This window comes from Cydia strobilella, chromosome 9 (genome assembly GCF_947568885.1).
Source record: "Cydia strobilella chromosome 9, ilCydStro3.1, whole genome shotgun sequence".
Lineage (NCBI taxonomy): Eukaryota > Metazoa > Arthropoda > Insecta > Lepidoptera > Tortricidae > Cydia > Cydia strobilella.
In genome coordinates this window covers 11266052-11289837 of record NC_086049.1, presented here as the reverse complement: position 1 = coordinate 11289837, position 23786 = coordinate 11266052, and the positions used below count along the sequence as shown (strand labels likewise).

General features: G+C 36.1%; 2 protein-coding genes across 5 annotated transcripts in view; one reads left to right on the top strand and one right to left on the bottom strand.

Moving 5' to 3' along the window:
• Positions 1-247: 247 nt before the first annotated feature.
• On the top strand, positions 248-2533 carry LOC134743994 (histone-lysine N-methyltransferase SETMAR-like). The gene is made up of 3 exons (XM_063677626.1): positions 248-368; positions 1647-1828; positions 1991-2533. The coding sequence occupies exons 1-3, from the start codon at positions 248-250 to the stop codon at positions 2531-2533; spliced, it is 846 nt and encodes a 281-aa protein (XP_063533696.1).
• A 5634-nt stretch (positions 2534-8167) lies between these two features.
• LOC134744288 (globin-like) overlaps positions 8168-23786 on the bottom strand; it is a 49780-nt gene continuing 34161 nt past the window's right edge. The window contains exons 1-4 of one of the 4 annotated variants that reach the window (XM_063678041.1): positions 16984-17107; positions 14890-15050; positions 11421-11646; positions 8168-8406 (exon numbers count right to left, since the gene is read on the bottom strand). In XM_063678041.1, the coding sequence (XP_063534111.1) occupies positions 8272-8406; positions 11421-11646; positions 14890-15050; positions 16984-17079 (618 nt within the window). In that variant the 5' untranslated portion in view covers positions 17080-17107 and the 3' untranslated portion in view covers positions 8168-8271. Of the gene's footprint in view, positions 8407-11420; positions 11647-14889; positions 15051-16983; positions 17108-23786 lie in introns of those variants that run through there. The other 3 variants (XM_063678042.1, XM_063678043.1, XM_063678044.1) reach the window with 3 other exon arrangements.

Genomic DNA, 23786 nt, shown 5'->3' with positions numbered 1-23786 from the left:
GATTGAAATGCAATGTTTAGAAGTATTTTATTCTTTATTTTTTACCATTAATAATAGTTAGTAGAGATCTATTTGAGAGTCTAATGTATCAATTATTTGTAAAGTTGGCTGTAACTAATTAGAAGTTACAATAAGTAGAAATATTTTAATATAAAAACATTTGGAGCAAATTTTATGTAGATGACAAAATAGTTGTTTTGAGCATTATGTGAAGTGTTGTATCGTATCGTATCGTATCGTTAGCGCAATGTGTACGCACAAGTCCCGGGGCGGCGCCGGCGCCGGCCGGCGCGAGCCGCGACGCGCAGGCGCAGGCGCAGGCCCGCGCTCGCGCCGCCCCGCGCCGCTCCTCGACACTACCCTCGACTGTCACTGCACAGCACTGGTAGACTAATTCAGTTATTGCGTAAGGATATTTTTCTTACATTTCATAAGAGTAACATTTATAGATATAGGCAATAAATAATGTTTAACAAAAAGTCCCTATGTAATCGAACTGACGACAGAAACGCATGTTATATTTGTGGCCTCTTTATGAATAAGATCTAAGTTACATGTTAAAAGAAAATTAATTTTGCTATGCACAGAAATGATACTCAATTAATTGCCAAAAAGTTATATGTATATTCATAGTTCAACAATATTTCTTTTGGGCATATTTACTTTGAATTTATGCAAGACGTAGATTATGATTAAGTAGGTTGTAGATTAATATGTAGAGTGAATGCATATATAATATATCTATATATTTAAAATAAGGTGAATTTGAGATGTATCAATTTCTTGTATTGTTCATAAGTTTAGATAATAAATGGGTTTAGCCATACTTCGGCTGGTTTGTATGTTATATGATTAATTGTAAAAAAAAAAAAAAAAAATGCGTGGTTTTATTTTCTTCCTCACCTAAATTAAAACCTTCTCCTAAATCGAAAGTAGTTCGATTCGTATACATCTTTGGTATACATACAGGCAATAAAGTAATATATTGACTTATTAGGACGTAGGTAAGGTTTGCAGATTCATTATTTGTGCCATTTTCAACCAAAAGGGTACTTATTGTCGCTTGTCAGTAAGGCGCTATTTCCATATAGCTTCTATTAGAAATCAACCTTATCGACGAGCGACAATGTGGTACCTTTTGGTTGAAAACGTCACATTTATTTAGCTAAGAAGATTTACGAACAAACCCCGTCATCAATTTTGCAGTTCATTGAAAATAAGCGTTGGCAAAAATACGTGTTACCCTTAGCTAACATTAAATCATAATTTCAGTATAACTTGCATCATGGCCGTTTTGCCGTTTAGTACTTACCAGGTTGTCCCATAATGACTTGGCCTGACCCATTTCTGCGCAACATGTCATGACATGTTATGCACTATTGGATAGCACATCTAATCAGTAGTTTTTAAACGGAAGAGCATCGACTTGTTCGCTTTATTTTCAGCTTTAGAGAAAGTTAAGTCAAGGTTGTCGCAAGATTTTTAACAATGTCCAAAATTGAGTACCGAAGTGTCATAAAATTCCTGTTTAAAGAAGGATTATCTCCCGCTCAAATCAAAGATCGTTTAGATGGCGTATTCGGCGAGTTCTCCTTCTTATAGCACCGTAAAAAACTGGGTAAACGAGTTTCGATTTGGTCGGGAAGCTGTCGAAGATCTGGGACATGATGGAAGACCAGTGGAGGTCCTCACTCCTGAAAATATCAACAGCGTCCAAGAGAAAGTTTTAAGTGATCGCCGCCTAAAGATCAGAGAAATAGCAGCAAGACTAGGGCTTTCTAAGAGCACCGTCCACCGCATAATTCACGATCATCTTCACATGAGTAAGGTCAGTGCAAGGTGGGTACCTAAACTTCTATCAGCTGTTCAGAAAGAAGAACGCGTGAAATGTGCCTCTAAATTTTTGGAGCTCTGTGGCGAAAACCCTAAAAGCATAATTGAACGGCTGGTGACTGGAGACGAAACAATGGTGCTTTATTATGATCCCTAGAGCAAACGCGAGTCGATGGAGTGGCGTTTTAAAAACGAAAAGCCCCCTATTACAGAAAAGGTGCACCAGTCCACCAAAAAGCTGATGTGCACAATCTTTTGGGATTGCCATGGTATCCTGATGGTCGATTTTAAAGAACGTAATACCGTTATAAATGGCGCTTACTATGCTTCTTTGATCCATAAATTGCGGGCTATAAAAGAAAAGAGACGAGGAAAACTAGCCAAAGGGGTACTGCTGCTACACGACAATGCTCCCGTGCATACCGCCTTCGTGGCCAAGGCTGCAGTTCGCGAGTGCGGGTTCACTGAGGTCGACCACCCCCCGTATAGTCCGGACATGGCTCCCAGTGACTACTTTTTATTCCCAAACCTGAAGCGAGACTTGCGAGGAAAAAAATTTTTTAATGACGAAGAACTGGAGGCGGCCGTTTTAGGTCATTTTGAAGACAAAACTTCAAGGTACTTTTATAAAGGAATACAGATGCTTATTCAAAGATGTCAAAAGTGCGTTGACATTAAAGGCGACTATATTGAAAAGTAATAATAGTTTTTCCCCTCACTAGCTCGGAAAGCCGTCTATTATCCTTTAAAACAAGCGGGGAAAAACGCATTTTATCCACTAGTGGGGAAAGTAATTTGACCTTGGATGGAGCGTGTTTAAGTAGCTTGACAGATAACAAAACGTAAAACGCTCATGATAATGGTTCGTTCGATATTAATTATCATTAAATAAATGGTTTGAGAATCTAATAAAAAATACCAAATTTAGCTTTATTTAATAATTTTAAGTCATAAACCTTCAAATTCCATAAGAAACGTTACATTTTTTGTAATGATGTTAAATATAATTCTGAACGCACAAGTTGAGTCGATGCAATTTCAAAACGCATCGTTGACATTTCATACGTCAGAACAGAAATGTCAACATTGTCAACAAAATTTTTACTGTTCTTCTCACCGACTCACGTAAAAATCATAATTTCTAGTGTTTTCTGTTATAATATCGTAAAAAAAATTAGTGATTCCAGTGATGAAGATGATCTAACGCCTGTGGATGTTGCACTTTCCTCGCTATAGTGAGGGGAAAAGTTTTGTGTTACACACGGGTGCAAATGTATTTTACTTCTCGTGTGTTGAAACACTCGCTACGCTCAGGATTCTATTTTAGAACCACTCGCTTCGCTCGTGGTTCAACTATAGAATCCTTTCGCTTGCTCATGTTTCAATTCCACACTCGCGGGTAAAATACAACTTTGCACCCTTGTATAACAAATAACTATTTCCCCTCACTAGCTCGGAAAGCCGTCTTTTATCCTTTAAAACAAGCGGGGAAAAACGCATTTTATCCACTAGTGGGGAAAGTAATTTGACCTTGGATGGAGCGTGTTTAAGTAGCTTGACAGATAACAAAACGTAAAACGCTCATAATAATGGTTCGTTCGATATTAATTATCATTAAATAAATGGTTTGAGAATTTAATAAAAAATACCAGATTTAGTTTTATTTATTGATTTTGAGTCATAAACCTTAAAATTCCATAATAAACGTTTGTTTTTTAATAATTATGTTAAATATAATTCGGAACGAACAAGTTAGGTCGATGCAATTTCAAAACGCATCATTGACATTTCATACGTCAGAAATGTCAACATTGTCAACAAAAATTTTACTTAAAAACTTCTCACGTAAAAGTACAGAATTTCCAGAGTTTTTTGTTATAATATCTTTAAAAAATGAGTGATTCCAGTTGATGAAGATAATCTAACGCCTGTGGATGTTGCACTTTCCTCGCTATAGTGAGGGGAAAAGTTTTGTGTTGCACACGGGTGCAAATGTATTTTACTTCTCGTGTGTTAAAACACTCGCTACGCTCAGGATTCTATTTTAGAACCACTCGCTTCGCTCGTGGTTCAACTATAGAATCCTTTCGCGTACTCGTGTTTCAATTCCACACTCGCGGGTAAAATACAACTTTGCACCCTTGTATAACAAATAACTATTATTTCGCTAGCATAATAATATTTGGTTCCGGCTAGGTCATTATGGGACCTACCACGTAGTTCAACAGGATTTGGAATAAATAGGTAAAAAAATTACAAGGCGAAGTTAGGGACGGGTGGAGTAGGTAGTAGTTATTTTTCAATTTTTATTTTTTTACTTTAAAACTTGTTTTACGCAGCTCTATTCATTGTGAATCCAATGGATATCTTTTTATTTAGGGAATATTACGCGAAACTGCGTAGGGGGCGCCAGGGCGCCACTACCAAAATCTGAGGCACTAAGTTATGCTATGCTATGCTATTGCTAATAAAGATGATGGCACTATGATTATGGCACGGTTTGGCTTTGCGTACTTTGTCCGTATCGATCTTTGCTTAAAATAATAATGTTTTGAAACCTAATATATGTATGTAATTTCCTCATAGGTGATGTGAAAAGCAGTATGTGTCACGTGGTAGCAAAATTATTTTCACCTTGGGCATTAACACTTGAATCCCTCGCTACGCTCAGGATTCTATTATATAATCCTTCGCTTCGTTTAGGATTCAATTGTACGCCCTCGCCGTAAATATGTCATTTTGCTCCCTTGTGAAACAATCTACTATTGTCGGGTTGTTTCATTCGCTACTACCTATCGGTGCTGAGTTGCTGACTGTATATCCCCCTATATAACTGGTCGCGGCGACCCTATTTTTTTATATTACTCCCAGGTAGCAAAATGACGTCATTTTGCTACCTGGGCTGTAATTGAAACTCCATAGCGGTATAAAACTTATATGTTGGGATTATATAGGTAAGTACCTACATACAATAGTGAATTAATTTTAAGGAGGTACCTATAATTCGTTAATTATTGCTAAAAATATTTACGAATGGAAACGTAGGTATTTGTATTTCATACAAAATTTATTGAATAAATTACAATTACATTACTGAAAATGTATTTACATATTTGGTGAACTGCTAGTCTTAATTTTGCTATTTTATATTTAAAATATTTACAATCCTGAATGGATTTACAAATTGGAGTATTTACAAAAAAAATGAAATAAATCGTTATAACATTGTAAAATAAAGTTCTTTTAACTGATACAACTGTACTCTTGTTTAGTTACAGTTATATCAGCTATGCGAGTGGATTAAACAAATTTACACTTACACGTCATAATAATAAGAGGTATATCTACCTATAGTACAAGGATTGGTCATAAATATGCCATGCGGGTCAATAAAATAGTTGATGCTGTAACTGTATGCGTTAGAGCAAAACAAGTACCTAGGTTAGTACCCAGGTACTTGTTTTGCTGTTGTTAGGTGAGTGGTCTGCGGTGGCAGCATGGTTCCATTTTTATCGCCTGTCACTATGCCCGTCACTTTCGCACTTACATACCTGTTAGAACGTGATAGGCATGGTGACAAGCGATAAAAATGCGACCGTGCTACCGCCGCGGACTCCATTCTATATTTAGATATGTAACAACTACGCATACTATGTATTAAATCACATTTACAACCGGGTCTAATGCAAATTTATTTTGTTACCTTTAAAAACCTTTAACCTGTAAAAACCTTAAACCTGTGTCGAAACGTCGGTAAATAAAGGTAACAAAATTCGCGATAGTCGGATATTAATATGTGTTCAAAACGAAAGTTTTAAACGTTATACGCACACTATATTTGTGTTGACACTACAGACAAAAGTGCTAAACATTTCCATAAGTTATTCGTTACTGTGTATAGGTACTTAAGTACCTACCTAGCATTGGCATTGTACAAAACGAGAAACCGGGAAATGTTTTTTGAAAATGACGATATTTAATCGTTTGTAACAAACTTGTCCATTTTTATATTACGTACTTCATTTTATCCATAGCTAAACCTAATTCCTATTGTGTACATATGCTTAACTAGTTAGACTACATTAGTAGGCACCTACCTGCATCTACACAATGGGGTTGGCCGGTCGAAATATTTAGTAGATGGCGCCATCATAGCTTGCCCTGTGAATCCCTAGAACTGTGTCAATTTTTTGTTTTTTTTAATGGAATTTTATGGCCTGCATGCCAGCCCTTTAAGCCAAATCTCATAGAAAAAAACCGGCCAAGTGCGAGTCGGACTCGCGTTCCAAGGGTTCCGTACATTACACAGTTTAAACAATGTATTTTTTATGTGAAACGTGAGTGAAATGTCTTTAAAAAACCCGTAGGGGTCGGATCAAAAACTAAGTAATTAAGTCCGACTCACGCTTGACTGCACATTTCTAATAGTTTTTCCTGTGATCTATAGGTAAAGATCTATTTTGTGTATTTTTTAAAGTTTGTGACCAAGTAGTTTCGGAGATAAAGGGGGGGGGGGGGGGGAATGGTCATTTTTTGCCTATTTTCTTGAATAACTTCTAAACTGTTTATCCTAAAATTATAAAAAAATATATTTGAGATTTTCATAATGAGCTCTTTTATTGGATATGTAACACGATATAGTTTGAAAAACTTTATTTTTTAATTTTCTCATTTACCCCCCAAAAGTGGCCCCCGTGTTTAAAATTCATTTGTTTTCGTTACATGTGCGCCGTTAAAATAGGCTGTGACAGACGGACAGACAGACAGACGCACGAGTGATCCTATAAGGGTTCCGTTTTTGTCCTTTTGACGTACGGAACCCTAACAAGCTATGATGGCGCCATCTATGCAAACCTTTGACAGTTGCCAACCCCATTGCGCGAATAATATGTAGTTACAAAAATGGTTACAATTATTTTCTGCAATGATTCGAAATATCCACTAAAAAGGTTATTCATATTCGATATTTAAGTATTTGTATAAAAGTTACAAATAGCTCCCTATATAGGTGTAAAAAGCCTCCATTGATTTATACTTACAATACAAAATATTTATTTTACGTCATCGTAATTTAAAAACTTACTTTCAAATTTTAATTTGTACCAGTATCAGAGACATCTTTTATGTTGAAATCTTAAAACATCTGTAGGGCTAAGCTGGTCAGTTTTTTATCATCTGTCATCATGCCTGTCACCTTCTAACAAGTATGTAAGTGCTAAAGTGAGGCATGACATGACAAGTGACAAAAATGCGACCATGATACCGCCGCTGGATAATAAATAATCGTAAAACATCTTAATAATGGCCCAAGAAGTCAATAATATTTAAAATCACTTGTAACTATGTCTGTCAATTTTGCACTTACATACTTGTTAGAACGTGACAGGCATGGTGACAGGTGATGAAAATGCGACCGTGCTACCGCCGCAGGGTGTGTGTTGTTTTGAACACCACATGTTTGCATATTTATGCTGAAAAGGCTGAACAGATTTGGGCGATGGACACTATACTAAATACACGATTTTTATAAAATAATGAAAACGCGACGAATTAAAACACCGAAGTTAGGCGTCGTTGTTTCAGTAAGATTGAGAAAAAAGGTCAACGTGTGCTGAGTGTTCTTCCAAAAACATACCTACTATAGCTGTAGGTATGTTTGTAATGTACTTCTCAACCTTGCTATCATGGAGACTATAATCTAATCTATACCATCCATACTTGCTATAGAGCGAGGAGAATAGTCTTTTAGACCTCATTTTCAATTTATGAGCCTACTGAGTGAAATGAATATACTTAATGGCTTATTTTGATATTGGATGTCTCAACATAAAATGAACGCCTTTGTGCACTACTTCTAAGTAATTTATGTCATTACCGGGTCTAACGCTATTCAATTTTATTATTTTACCTTTTTTCCGATGTTTCAGCTAGGTTGCACTAGTGGTCACGAAAGACTGACGTCCCAGCAAAATGCTAATTATGTGTACAAAACGCGAGAGTTTAAAGTTTTATACTTCTAAGTACCCGAGACTTCCCGAAAGTTAAGGACATAGAAGAATGGCATCGATTCCTCTCCTAGCAGAACTTATTCTTCAAATTAAAGAATTAACAGTCCGGCTTACCGAGAGCGCTACGCCGACCGTAATGCGCGTAGTTAGTATTTTGTCGTTTTTTAGAGACAACACTTCTAGCGTTTTATTAAGTACATAATATAAGCTTTTGGAGACAATTTAATATGTGTAATGAAGAAGGTATCTAAATAAGCAGTCGAAAGGTAAACTCTATTTGATTTAAAACTACGCGTAATACCTGAACGCCGCAAAATAGGCTCCTGTGTGCTTAACTTTCGAGTACGGGACATTTTGTGTTTCAGTACGAATATGACATGATCAGTCAGAATTCGTTGAAAGCCCAGTTGATTCAGCCGCTTAGCTCATGCTATCTAGCCTCGGCGTTGAGGGTCTCGAACACGTGATTGTACCAGAAGTCGACGGTCTTGCCCCATGCACCGAGTGTAGCGTCGTCGAGTTTCAGTACTTCAATGAACATCTTCACTATTACGTCCTTTAGGTCCTGGAAAAGATATAATATAGGTTTAATCTAAATATTACAAAAATCTTAACCTAAACTAGAAACTAACAAACACAAAAACTATTCACAAAATTCGCCCCGTGCCCCTCCAGATGCAAAGGAGGTCGCCGCGTTGCCACGTTGAACAGCGATGGACAACCTTTGCATAAGGAACGACCCGGAGCGAGGGTCATGACCACTCTCCCGCAACCGTCTGCCCACTTCCCCAATAAAAGTCTTGGCCTCAGCAGTAACCTAAATTAGTTATATATCGTCGTTAACGCTTAAAATGACAAATGTGAAGGAAACCTGATGTAGTTATTTTCATGATATTAAGAATAAATATCTCTATCTATCTGTCTCTATACTTTTCGACTAGCACAATTGAAATTGAAATTGAAAATATTTATTTCAGGCATAGAACAGAACCCATATAGTGTTAGTACAAAAATTATAATATGCTACCCATATCTATGTTAGTGTGTACAATATGTAAAACAATAAATACCTAAAACTAATTAACACTAATTATTTCGATAATGCGCTGGGCTCATGGACTTGGTTCCAACGCCTCATCAGTGGGCAGTCCAGTGACGACATATGCGTTTAGGAGACCGTTGGTGCTACCAAAGAGGATATAATAGGATAGAGTGGTACTGTCATAGTAAATTTTGTAACCACAGTAAATTCACTGTAAATTCACTCCACACCCTTTAAAACTAAAAAATGAAGATTTATAAATATACGATAAAATGTATTTGGATAAATGATTGTTTTTATTTGCATTCATTATTTTTATATGATTTAACCTATGTCCTTTCATTGATATACTTTAAAATTGTTAAATAACACACGAAACCGTCAACGCCCTCTATACGAGAGTAGGCCAAAGGTAGTGGCGCCATCTGATCGAGAATCAAATTTTCGTGATTTTCGAGGCACGTTTTTTCCTTAGATAGACTGTATCCATCTATTACGGAGTTATATCTATCTTTGGTGCTACCCTGAAATCTATGCAATAGGGATGCCGCTCTTTTACGTATAATAGCGTAAAAGTCATCCGTACGGGCATCGGCGAACATCCCCGACGTACAATACAATACGCCCGCTAGCTATAGGCCAAGCAATAAGAAGGTATAGAGGGAAATGCTAGGAACACAATTTTTAACTTCGTAGCTTTGTTTGGACTAGTTAGGAGATGAACATATCAAAAGTCCCCGGCCGTCGTAACCCTGGTGCTGAGGGGGAGAGGGGGGTTTGAAGGTTCCATTTTTCGGTTTTTAGATTATATCTCGGAAACTATGCGTCTGAGCGACTTGGCCACTTATACAAAAAGAAAAGAGATTTAATTTGTTACAAGTTTTATTCAGTCAAGTTTTTCGATATCTTGTATAGTTTTTGAGATATCCGCTCTTGAAGGTTTATTTAGGGCTCTCATTTTTATCTTTATTATCTACATCAGTGAAGCTGCTAGGCCGGGTTTTGGATCGTTTTCGTATAAATCGGGGGTGCTGAATTCATTTATGGTATCAACATTGACACCTTTCCGAAGTAAAAATATATAAACTTTAAACAAATAACTTTTTTTTAACTCCTCTTCACGCTTAAACCGCTGAACCGATTTAGTTGAAATTTGGTAAAATAGGTGTTTTAAGTCCCGAGACAGGATATAACATAGTTTTTATCTCAAAAATCATACTTTGAAGGTGTGAAATTTGGTGTGAGGGGAATCCAGCTTCTTTGCCGAAGTTGAATTCCTGAGGTTAATACTATTTGAATTTAGATTTGAAGTCATGTTTGGTATCATTATCAACTAAATCAAACATGTAGACCATCCCAAATATTATTTAAATAGGTTCAGCGGTTATTGATTCCCCATACAAATTTCCACCATACTTTTCACACCCTTAAAAGATGATTTTGGTTATAAAAATTATCCTATGAACTGTCCCGGGACTCAAACCATCTCTATACCAAATTTCAACGAAATCGGTTCGGCGGTTTAAGCGTAAAGAGGCGTTTTATAAAAAATAATTTTTTTAAATTTTGTTTTTACTTAGGAATGGTGTCAGTGTTGATAAATGAATTCAGCACCCCCGATTTATACGAAAACGATCCCAAACTCGGCCTAGCAGCTTCACTGATGTAGATAATCAAGATAAAAATGAGAGCCCTAAATAAACCTTCAAGAGCGGATATCTCAAAACTGTACAAAATATCGAAAAACTTGACTAAATAAAACTTGTAACAAATTAAATCTCTTTTCATTTTGTATAAGTGGCCGAGTCGCTCAGACGCATAGTTTCCGAGATATAATCGAAAAACCGAAAACTGGAACCTTCAAACCCCCCTCTCCCCCCCAGCACCAGGGTTATGGCCGGGGACTTTTGATATGTTCACCTCCTAACTAGTCCAAACAAAGCTACGAAGTCAAAAATTGTGTTCCAAGCATATCCCTCTATACCTTTTTTTGGGCATTTATTTCCTGGTCTAATACTAAATTTATCAAAAAATGGGTTTTGTGTTGCTGTGTTTGTTTGGTGTTTGTTGTTGTTAATTATTAATTTAATACTAAAAACATAATAAAATAAATATTTAAGTGGGGCTCCCATACAACAAATGTGATTATTTTGCCGTTTTTTGCGTAATGGTACGGAACCCTTCGTGCGCGAGTCCGACTCGCACTTGGCCGTTTTTTTTTAAATATCTAAATAGGTTAGTGGACATACCGGTCGGCAGATTTAAAGAATTTGACTAGACTTTTGTGTCACTTGACTTGATGCAACAATATAATTGACAAAATACCACTGCAAAATTTGTCTTTTGCCTCATGTAAAAATAATCTAAGGGTTTAATTAGGTATATTATACTAAGGCGAAAAAAAGGAAAAATAAAGCTATAGGCCGATTTGTGATTTTTACCATTAAATTTTCAAACAGCACACTTTACGTAATCGTGCAATAACAATAATAATAAGCAACACCACTAAATGCCTCTTTAATGTTCTGATGACTCACATGAAAGTGGCTCTCTTTAATCTGCCGTTTGTTATGCGACTCCCCGAGCCTCCTCATCATGGCGGCGACCACCTCGGGCTGGTTGAGGTTGGCCACGGCCTGGTCGAGCGAGCTCATCAGGTTGATGACGTGCGCCTTGAACTGGATGTTGCTCGAAAAGTCCTCTTCGGTCTGGTTGCGGAGCATCTTGAAGAAGTCTTTCGTCTCGGGATATGCGCGGAATAATCTGTGAAAGAGGGCTTCGGATTAGTCTATATAAGTAGTATATAATATATTATAGTGAATACCATGTTTTGTCATACCCTTCCAGGGTCCATTATGTACCTATGTAACATACTGGTATGCAAATAAAGATCTCTATCTCTCTATATTTATACGTGTAATATATATCATGTAAAGTAAGAAATTGCGACCAAATAGATAATATCCATTATTTTAATGTCATGCTGTATGAATTTACTATTAACATTTCACGATTAGGACGCCATAATATGGCCAGACTTAGAATATAAAAACCTACATATTAGCATTTTGAACCTACAAAACAATGTGCTTGATGGATAGTTTTTGCAGTACTACCTACTTACGAGTATACATATATTATGTGCCCGTGTTCCATTTTGCATTACAAGTTTTTATTAATTATCTAATAAAAGTTAAAAAACAGTGTTGCGCTGTTTCATATTTTCAGATGTATTAATGAATACCTAAGTACCTACATATCGGAAAAGGGAAAATAGGTAGTAGGCTAGTGTACCGTTACTATTATAATTTTAATTAAAAACAATCAATATGCTGCTCTGATTCCAACAGTAAGAAAAAACCGTACGTCACTTGATTAAAACATTTATGGCAACGCTATTGATTCCGTTGGCCCAATAGATTATCAGTAGGCACAATTAATTAAGTCCAGTATAGCCGGCGCCAATTAGGTTCTAGCTGTACTGAGTCGCATAACCAATGAAATTTGACAATAAATTAATTACGAGAGCTGCAATTAGCAGCTCCGGCTTAACGATGCGCGAACAAACTGAATACTAATGGATTAATTAAGCTGCTCCCCGTAGTAGCGTGTTCTTCCTTGCTTAGAGGCAAAATAAACGACATATAGGCGAAGTATGGTACCTAGCTAGAGCCAATCGCTTACGGATATCTTTATACTTATACTTACCTATTATCAGGAGGCTGTTTTGGACTCTAAGGGCCGGTTGCACCAAACCGTCTGTCATCGTTAAAGCGTTCGCTAAATTTTATTGTATGGGAATTTTCATAGTTCTCTGCTTAATGATGTTGGTCAGTATGTCAAGTGTGGTTGGTGCAACTGGCCCTCAGTGTTGAACAAGCTATCCAATGGTGAGCTACGCCCGTAGTTCTATAAAGCGTATCCTGTAGTATGGTTTTCCCAGTATGCAGTAAAAATTATTTTTAACGACAATGTGTTAAGTTAACGCGTGGTGAGTAAATTCCGTTTGTAGAGCAAAATTGTGTAAGGCGACCGCAACACGTGTCATTCGCCCGTAAAGATGCCTATATGCATTTTAATATCTCTGCATCACTCTTTGAAAAAAAAAAACGCCTTGAAACGCATAAATTATGAGATAATATTTAAGTATGTACCTGTACTTAAAAACTAAGCTATTCAAAACAAATTTGGTAAAAGAATTTAAGGTGATTAAAACTCCCAAAAAAATAAACGTTCATTTTTTGTTAAATTAACATGTAGAGGTAGTCAACCCGATTACCATTACCATTACTTGTGTTTTGGTTTGTCACCGGTTCGCTACACTTTAAATACTCGTAAGCCTCGTAAGGTGACAATAGTTATATTAAGGCAGCATCTGCATTCTGAATCCACGAAATTAGTCTTATTGCATTCACATACATGCATAATTCTAAACGATATTTTTTTTAATTTTACTTAAATACACCAATATACCAATACTTTACGGTTTGTACTCAGTTTTACGAGCACTCGCGCCGGCGCCGAACGGCGGTTCGGGCAGTAAAACCCGTAGTAAACCATGTTTCGATCAAATTCATAGCTTGACAGGTGATGGCTCATATATTATGTTCGCTTTAAATTTTTACATTAGCTATTAATAAATTGAACCTATGCCCTTTTTGTAAGAAAAGCTGATACAACAACATATTAACATTATCAAGAAACTAAGAATGTCTGGAATAATCAAATCAATACCATTTGAACATGGCATAAAAGTACATACAACAATATACATAGATACAAAATTGTATATTTATGTATGTATACTACAAGTGGTACCTGGGGCCCATTTCTCGAACGGTATTAGACTAATATTATTAGTCCACGAACTGTCAAGTCATATGGGTTACCATAGCAACACACTAATAATAGTAGACTTGGATTCGAGAAATGGGCCCCTGTTGTCGTTATAACTTACATTTAATGTTTTCGTCGCAGTTTATTTCAAATGCAGCTGTCATTACAGTACAATTTTATACTGATACCCTATCTGTCATTTGCATCAATGCGGGACGTGTCTCTCGTTGCCGGTTGATTTGCCTTTCATTCGCAACGAAGATCGAGATTTTTGCATAAACTAAGTATATAGTTACATGTATAGTTTGAATTGAAAATCTTTTCTTTATCGAAAATGTGCAAAGTACCTTCTTCATGTACGGTACCGAAATTTCGTATTTTTGATTGGATATGTAAAGAACTATGCAATTCTGATAAAATTACTTTAATTAAATTATTAATTGAAACGTTTTCTTAGCCGATATATGTATTTTTTCGAACTGACTTGCGTTTTGACTTGGCCAAGTGGCAGATACCTACTCCTTGTTAAACCTATTCATAACGGATGACGATGCAGCGTTCGTGCTCACTTATTTAATACAAGGTTTATGCCCACTTTCCACTGCGAGCGGGACGAGCTCCGTGCGGAGTTCGTTTAACTCGCGATGGCGAACTGCATATAAGTGCTTCCACTGAATAAGAGTGAGCGGAGCGGACTAAACGAGTTCAAAGAGTCACAAAAGTGGTCGCAGAGTCGAGCGGAGTCGGCTCGACTCGCAACACTGATTTTCATACAAGTACATCCATCGCGTGCGAGTAAGCGGAGCGGACTGAGCGAGTTAAAATGGGTCCGCTGCGTCATGGCGTCGTGCGCTAGTTTTGAACAGACTCCGCTCAGACCCCCGCCCCCTCCAACCATCCCTACCCCTCTGATACTGGCTTGCCACGTTACTCCGCAAAGTCCGCTTCTAATGGAAGCTCACAAACTCGCTTATCTGACCCCAGCCTCATTTCCAGCCTCGCTCGCTCCGTAAAATCCGCTGGCAGTGGAAGGCAAATGCTGAAACTCTTTTTTAGTGGAAATGCACAGCTAATTTCCTCCGGTCAGCTCGGTTCGCTAGCTCCGTTTCCGCTCATTACCCTTTTTAGTGGAAAGCCCGCATTTTAGTGTTGGATGTTCTAGATGTTTACCTCTTGAGGAGTTCCGTCCCATTAGCAACGGAATTTGCAGAGACGGGGGCCCAAGAACGTTGCACGGCGTACACCTCGCGCCGCGTCAGGCCTGACACCTCGTGCACTGCGTCCGGGTTTCCGCCCCACCACAAGTAGCTTAACCAGCCCCCCATTGTTATCTGTAAAAACAAAGTGACTTTTGGCTTCTGACTGAATATCAAGGTACTTACTGTTTATTGTAAATGGGGATTAGAATAAAAAAGAAAAGAAAACACGCCAATAGTCCGAGACTGAAAAGGTGCCTTTCACCCGAGTTAAACACTTTACTTTTCATTTCGCATACGAGGAAAGTAAAATTCATGTGCATTTTAAAAAAAACGGCTCAGTTACTTCTGTATTAAGTACTCGTATTTATTGAGGGTTCTTTCAATTAACAATTTACTTAGGTAAAAATATCGTCATTTATGGAATGGGGAATTAATTATCACATTGGAAATTGTACAACAAATTCATTTAAAACCAAAAATTAAATTGCTTATCGTCATAGAGTATATTAAATAGTTGGCTTATTGTAAAAAAAAACCGGCCAAGTGCGAGTCGGACTCGCGCACGAAGGGTTCCGTACCATTACGGAAAAAAACAGCAAAAAAATCACGTTTGTTGTATGGGAGCCCCATTTAAATATTTATATTAGGTATTCTGTTTTTAGTATTTGTTGTTATAGCGGCAACAGAAATACATCATCTGTGAAAATTTCAAGTGTCTAGCTATCACGGTTCATGAGATACAGCCTGGTGACAGACAGACAGACAGACGGACAGACGGACAGCGGAGTCTTAGTAATAGGGTCCCGTTTTTACCCTTTGGGTACGGAACCCTAAAAAGAAAAACACATACTCAGAAAGTACAGTACTCTAGGACAGAGACGTATCATTTTAATTTTTGCACACTTTTTAGAACAACAACGACCGAACAACACTTTCAGAGCATGAGAAATGACAAATATTTTTTTCGTAAAACAGTTTCAAATGCCATTAAGATTATTTCAAGTTCCAAGAAACTTCCATGGATCGTTTATGTGTAATTGTGTAGTCTTAAGCACTTCCAAATCACCAAATGAAACCTTATATATGCGAATGCTTTATTTATAAATGTTATTTTTTTAATAATTTCTTTTCAGTAGATTTCCTTAATTATGAACGGATTTTCGTGAGAAATAGAATCAGCGTGAAAGGCGGTTTAGACATGCCGGTTTGGGGAAAACTTTAACTATTCAACCACTAGACAAGCCCTCCTTTATTTTTAATTCAGTCAAATAATATTGACTTCAGCTCATGGGTAAATATATTAATTCTAGTAAGGTAGCTTTTTCTTCGTTAAAACGGGCCCCAAGTTCTATGAACGTACTGTTATTTAAGGTTATTAAATAAATTAATGTATTTTAACCTTAAATAACAGTAACGATCATAGTCATATTATTATGTTTATTGTTTGTGAATAAACATACGACTAATGAACGTTACTGTTATTTAAGGTTATTAAATACATTAATTGTACAACAGTGGGACCATCCTATATTATTCTTATGACAATTAGAATCAGTAATAAATGTGTTCTTACCTTATTCATATTAAATAGATGTCAATTCAGTTTAAAAAAAATACTTAGCACTTAGTTCGTAGATGTGCTACGCCGTTACGTAGGCCTCTACAATTTTAATGTCAAACATTTAAATAACATCAAAGAAAGTTCACTGTTAATTATTTATATAGTAAAATTTTGTAACGAAATTGCTAGTTGTACTTAACGTTTAATAACACAAACCAATTAAATATGTATGAGTAAAATAAATAGGTAACTATAGGTATGAAAGTAACTTTTCAATTTGTACTCATTATATTTAATAATGTAATATTTAACATTAGAATATATAGGTGTATTATTCTGAAAACTAACAAATGGGGATATAATTTTGCATGGGAAATGAGTTATTTACATTTCATGGTCACATGGTTTACATAAGTATATACATAAGTAAGTAAGTAAGTAATATTAGAAATTAGTACATAGATAAAAGATTAAAAATTGTATTCTGAGAATAAAGTAATATACCTTTGATCTAACCTTTTGCCTGCTTTTCAGTCTTTTTAAAACAACAAGTGCCGTTAACAGAAAAAAGATTGACGATAAATACACATAAAGTAACATCTTGCTGCCTTCTCTAGTGTCCACCAATTTAGAATGAAGTATGAAAGTCCAACATTTAACTAAGCGATAGTGTTCTCAAAACAGTTTTATCATTTGTATCACGGAACAAAAATAAATAGGAAAACATAATTTGAGTGACACTGTGAATGCAATGTTGGCGTAAAACACACAGGCATTTGTTCCATTGTTTATTCTTTAGTCATAGGCATGACTACTATGTATGTTATTGAATTTTAGGGACTATATATACGCGAAAATAATTATGTCATGTTTATACTGCAAGTGGGCCCCGATTTTGCAATTAAAGCAATGAAAAAATATAAAAATAGTTTCGTAGTTTTAAATTTATTTTTTCTATTAATAGCAGTAAAATACTTAGTTCTAAATTTGAAATTAAATATCGGTTAACAGGAATATCCTCAATATTTTTTGTTCATTAAATTCGAGCCCTTATATAACGAAGGGAAGCAAACAATAATAATTATGAGGTGGAAAAAACTTTACAAAAGGAGAAAATAATTGCCTCTATTACTTACCGACCTTTCAAAAGATGGAGGTGACACTGAAGAATATTAGTCATATGTTTCTTTTATATTCTATCCATAAAAATATCTAAGTGTAAACATTTTATTACTAGGTATACGCTACCTATATAGTAGGGCCGTCCCTTAATTCGTCATGTAACAGTTGTTTTGGACGTTTAACTATTCGGTTGAATACTTTCGGTAGAGAAAAGTCCTAATTCCTAATTATTAAATTTACCAGTTTTGTGATTGTGTCTGTAGTTTTTTTTTGTAGTAGCATGTCCATCTTGTTAATTGTCAGTTCTTTTAACCTGGCTCTCTGAAATTTTGTCTTTAATTTATAGTTTTGGTTTGATTCGAGCAATTGTCATATAATTTATTGACAAACCTACACTTCGAGCATATCTGTTCGAGATCGAGAGCTAACCCTATTTAGCACTTAATCGCATTGTCATTACAAAAAGCACGTGTGGTCACATTCATATATTATGTATACCTTTCTCGGTAAACAGCATTCGCTGAAACTTATCGCAGAGATAATATTTGAGCAGTAACTCGGCAGTCGGCATCACATGCTCGAAGCAAACTAACTGAGACAATATGTACTTGAGACCTAATTTCTTAGCAGGTACGATTTACTTGTGTGTTTACTTTGTAAATCTTTAAATAAAATAAAAAAATCGATAAAGTAAACAGCATCACATAATTATTGGCAGAATATTAGGATCGTGTAGTTCTATCTTAGACCTTGAACTGATTTGAACCTACTTTATCTACTGTCATTCGATTTTTTTTAAAATTATATGTTCATATTGTTATGTAAAAGACGCATATACTTAATAAATTAACACCTAACTATACTTTGGCACCAAAATCTTAAAACAACGTAAAACGTGTTGATGGTTTTAGGGATACTGTCAATTAATAAATAGATAGGCTAGGTACTCAAAATACCTACGCCTTATGGATTATCATACGCGGTCATCAGTATTATGACACTGATGCGGATACGCACGCCGCTCTGGTATGTGAGACAGCTCTCTGCGCGGATATAGCGATGTCACGCTCGCTCACTGCCCTCGCTGGAGCGCCGTGTGGATTCGCATCCTTTGCGAAGAATTCCTTATTTTGCGATGGCACATCACACACGAACATTTTTTTTTTAGAAATTCAGAGCCTGAATCTTAATAAATTCTGATATTGTCTGTCACCTGTGTTTTTGTATGGAAAAATCTCTATGGTCATGGAATACCCGAATTTATGACACAAAGTTGAACGGGCTTCCGCGCAGAGTTGGTTCCGTATGTTTACCGCCTTGGTTGACAGTGAGGCACGGGCACTGGTCACTAATTAAATTGGAGTTTGCGGCGACCTCGTGCTCACGCCTGAACACCAATAATTGCATTATGCGGGGTGGGACCGCTCGTTTAACGCAATTGGTCGATCATCGGTCAATTAATTGAGTTTTATGTCTTCGTCACCGCCATCTGGGAATTTCAAAACTAATTCAGATTCACTGTTGCTATTGAATATTCGATTGAAATCAAAATAGATATAAGACATTTTGGCAATTTAAAACATACTTGACAAATCCGGTACAGTCAGCACCAAGAAGATATAGTAACGGCCAAAGTAGCCAAGTATATCGGAACTCTTTCTTATTTTTATGGTTACCAAGGTGTGTACCATACCATACCTATATATATTGTGGCCACTTTAGCATTCACTATCTATTTGATGCAGCATGCACATGTTCCTGCGTTCTTACTTTGTAACATGCTGATTCAAAGTAAGTTGGTGCTGGAGCTCTAAGTAAATTAATTCGATTGCAGCCCGATATCGTTCATTCGTACTTTAGAAAATTGGCTGGAAATCGATAAGAGGCTGTACATTGGTCATTGGTTCGTTCAAGACATCAGATATGGTGTGATTTAACATTGTTCTTGCGTTCATAGGGAAAACAAGCAATATCGTCAATAAGCCACCAAACTTATATAGATCTGGAAGTCCGGAACATGTTTATCTAAATTTAACCAAATCGATTCGATCGATTTTTGACGTAAAATACTTAAACATGGCAACTATTTAGTAGGTATGGATTTTTTTAGTTACATTTTATTTAATTTCTACTATTTAGTGTCGCACTATAACTAGGGAAAACGCGTTATGTTGAAATTATATAATTATAATTTAATTTTTAACAAACTAAAAATTGTTTGTAAAAACCTCAGAACTCGAGAAAAATATTTTCAAAAGTTCAAAAGTATACAATAGTATAGTTTCAAGTTGGTCCAGTTCTGATGATGGGATCCATGAGGAACTGAATGAACTTCTCAAATGTATACACATAGAGCTTTTTGTGTTTTCATCAACAAATCAAGCATTTTTATTCAAAAGGTGCCATTTTGACGAAGTAGAACTGATGAAGACCAAAACGGAACTCTTCAACGACGCGTATTTCATGTTTGGCGATTTGTCTTCTTCGTTAAATTTGATAAGCAAGTAGGGTTTTAAGAAACAATTTTGTCAAGGTTCAGTTCTGATGATGGGTTCCATGAGGAATTGAAGGAATTTCTCAAATCTTGATCAAAAGCACCAGTATCAAAGTTAGACCCTAAAACTTGAAACGTACCTGAAGCGCGAAACTTTAATGACATGACTGTTTGGCCAGACAGGGACGAGTTCTGCAGAATGCTGTGTCACTCATGACAAAAACTCAATACTAAAAATTTAAATATAAAACCTTTTTTTTTTAAGAAAATCAGACTGGTTACATGTATGTGTGGTTATGTGTATGTTGGTATACATGTATTCTCTAATTACTTTTTTAGTTCATGGTTTAGGGCCTTTATTGGGTACCTATCATATCATATCCGCATGGGAAATAAATTCAGACGCGATGAGAGAAATAGCTACTTACATTATGAGTTTTACCGTTGCAAATAGGGAAAAAACTTTTAAACAGGAAACGTTAAATGATTGTTTACTCTGCTCATTATTATGGAGTTTATGCTTATTAACATACTTGTTAAGTGTATGACTAAGTCGCGGGTAAAAGCTACTGCTACGGAGGAGGTGATTTAATTACAGTTTAGCCACCTTTCAATTAATTTTTATCAAGATATACGTCGGCAAACGATACTATAATAATTTTTAATTAAAGGAAAAAATAAAAAATTCACCGCTTCGGGCAAGATACTTCCTTAGTAATTCCCCCCTTTCATCCCGTTAAGTGAGGATTTGGGATAAAGAACAATCTAGTAGATAAAAAAATTAGTATGATGAGAAAAATGTCAAAACTTTTCTTACAGTAACAATATTCTTCTCCACATATGACACTTTATATTCTATTATTGAGTTATAACTTTTAAACGGTATCAAGTAACCTTTGGAACTGGTGAGAGGAACTATCCTTTGTGCTCAATAGCTGGCCTTACCGTTACGAGTTATTTCATCGCCTGTTATCATTCATATGCGTTATATTGTAGTGCTATATTACCTATATATGTGGCATATCTATAATACCTATATACCTACTGGGTATTATTTTATTACGCGTATGTCTAAATGGTATGTAAGATTTTGATTTACTTGTATTTGTTAAGAAAGAGGGGTTGTAATCACTGTGTATTAGACTAATATTATTAGTCTACAAACTGTCGAGTCGTATGGGTTACCATGGCAACACACTAATAATATTAGACTAATATACCGTTCAAGAAATGGGCCCCTGATTGTTAAACCTGCTACTACACCTACGACCTACGACTGTATAGGTACCTACCTTATTGAACATTAGTGGTCTTGCTTATTTTGCTTATCTACAGTTCATTTTGAAATATAGGATGTTTGTTTTTGAAAGTTTGTAAATAATTGAGCGCAATGAAGTTACGTTTTCAACTGTGTATCCAATTATAACAAAAATTTGTTTTTCACTTTTATCATATATCTTTAGAATTTATGTCATTTGTTATTAATAAACAAGAATAACTTTTAACTACGAGTAAGTACTTCAGTGCCGATACCGTATGCATTTTTAATTTTTTAGGGTGCTGAAGTTTTAAGCCCTGAAAAACTGAAAGTATAATAAGCAAACTTTACAAAATCACATATTTATACAGAAAAGGCTTATCTATCATATACATTTGTCGCGGTCACGCTTACGCTGTATGCAAAAGAACACGCAAATCGATGTACAGGTTAGCCGTTTGGCACACGCATACTAGAGGTCACAACAAATTTTTTGACCCGCAGTCAGGGACCGGACAACCCTTTCCGCGATAAAACCCTTTCAATGGGTGACACTTAAACACGGCTAACACATTGAACCCTCCCCCCTTTCCCTTTCCCTTCCCCTTTCCCTTTTGAACTGCAAGCCTATTCATACCCTTACCTTTGACTAACCCTTACCGAAAAGCTAACCAAAAATAAGGCTAGCTCTTAATAAGGGTTACCCTTATAATTAAGCGCTTTTTATAAAGGTTTCCCTTTGCGTGAAAGAGACAGGATTAGTATATATCTAAGGTAGTGCATGAAAAGGAAAGAAAATACGTGCCTAGTCAAAGAACGCCGCCGTCGCCGCCGACGATCGCTCGGATTCGAAGTAATGTGTGCTTTATGAACAAGGTAGACGACTTAAATTAGCACGCTTATATGCTAAAAGGGAAGCCCTTTATAAGGCTAACCCTTATAAGCAATATGCAAGGTGTTGGTGAGCGGATGATAAGGGTTTTGTAAGGGTATTTGGGCTACCGATTACTCAAATGTGGTAGCTTTATATAAGGGTTTTTAAAACCAAAACAAAGGGTTTCGTCTGGCAAAGGGTATGGTGAGTTAAGCCTTATGCAATACCCTTATAAAACCCCGATAAGGGATAGCGGGCCGGTCCCTGCCCGCAGTTCCAAAATAAATTTTTCTTAGGAGGGTTGCTTATTTTTTTTATGGGATTTTTTTTAACACAAACCTATCATGTGTGGTATCATATGAAAGGGATTTTTGAGGCGATTCTAAAAACATACCATATCATTACATTTCAGCCATTTTTTTTCAATTAAAACAAAAATAATTTTAAAAACATACCAAGTTTGGGTTTGGTTTGGGTTTGGTCCTTCAGACTTCTGATACGATATGGCTGATTTTTCTTGTACAATATAGCACATATCATACGTGATACCCTCATACCTAACCCCAAGAAAGCAATTTAAAAAAAAAACATTTAGAATCGCCTCAAAAAGCCCTTTCATATAATACCACACACGATAGGTTTCTGAAAAAAAAAATTCCAATACAAATAAAATTACTCGGCACTCCCCTCCTAAGGGATTTTTTTAAGAACTCTGGGTCAAAAATATTGTTTTGACCTCTAGTGTGCCAAATGGCTAAACTGTACATCGATTTGCGGTTTTTCTTTGAAATTGGGTTCGTACGGCTTCCACTATAAATGGTATAAATACTCCATAAAATGTCGCTAAAACCGTCCAGATTTACAAAATTACGACTTGGCCTATTTCCAAAGAAGTTTGTCAAACCTACCAGAGTAAACGTTTATGATAATTGACTATGGTTATATTCGGCGTTTTAAGTGTTACAATTTTAGACTGGTTTGCACGTGCTACGAGGGATACGGGATACGGGCCCATTTTGAGTGAAACTGTAATTTATTTTATGTAAGTCGTAAAATTATGGCGCTTAAAGGGACTAAGAGTCCTCTTAATAGTTTTTGTAGATATAACTGAAAAATAAATAGCAGAGTATGATATACTGATTTCATGCCATGGTTAGGAATATTGCATATTAAATAATACTTTCGATGTGTTTGGGTTTGGGTTAGCGTTGTTCATGACTATTCCAAATTTCAAATCGATAGTTTTAAGTAGTTCTCGAGATATTTAGCGATGTGACAGACGGACAGAGTCGCACCATAAGGGTTCCTTTTGTACCTTTTTGGTACAGAACCCTAAAAAATATATTAAAATATTAGCCAAAAGGGAGTACGTATTTGCCATCTGTCGCTTAAGACGAAAGTGGAGGACCTGCGCGAAATCGCCTTTTCATACAAACGTAGTCCTTATTTTTCTCTAGATATTGACATTATTGAAAATATTTTGACACAATTTGTTGTAAATCAATCACAGATATCCCCTACGTTTAATTTTTTCAAATTTTTAATTATTATATAAGTTA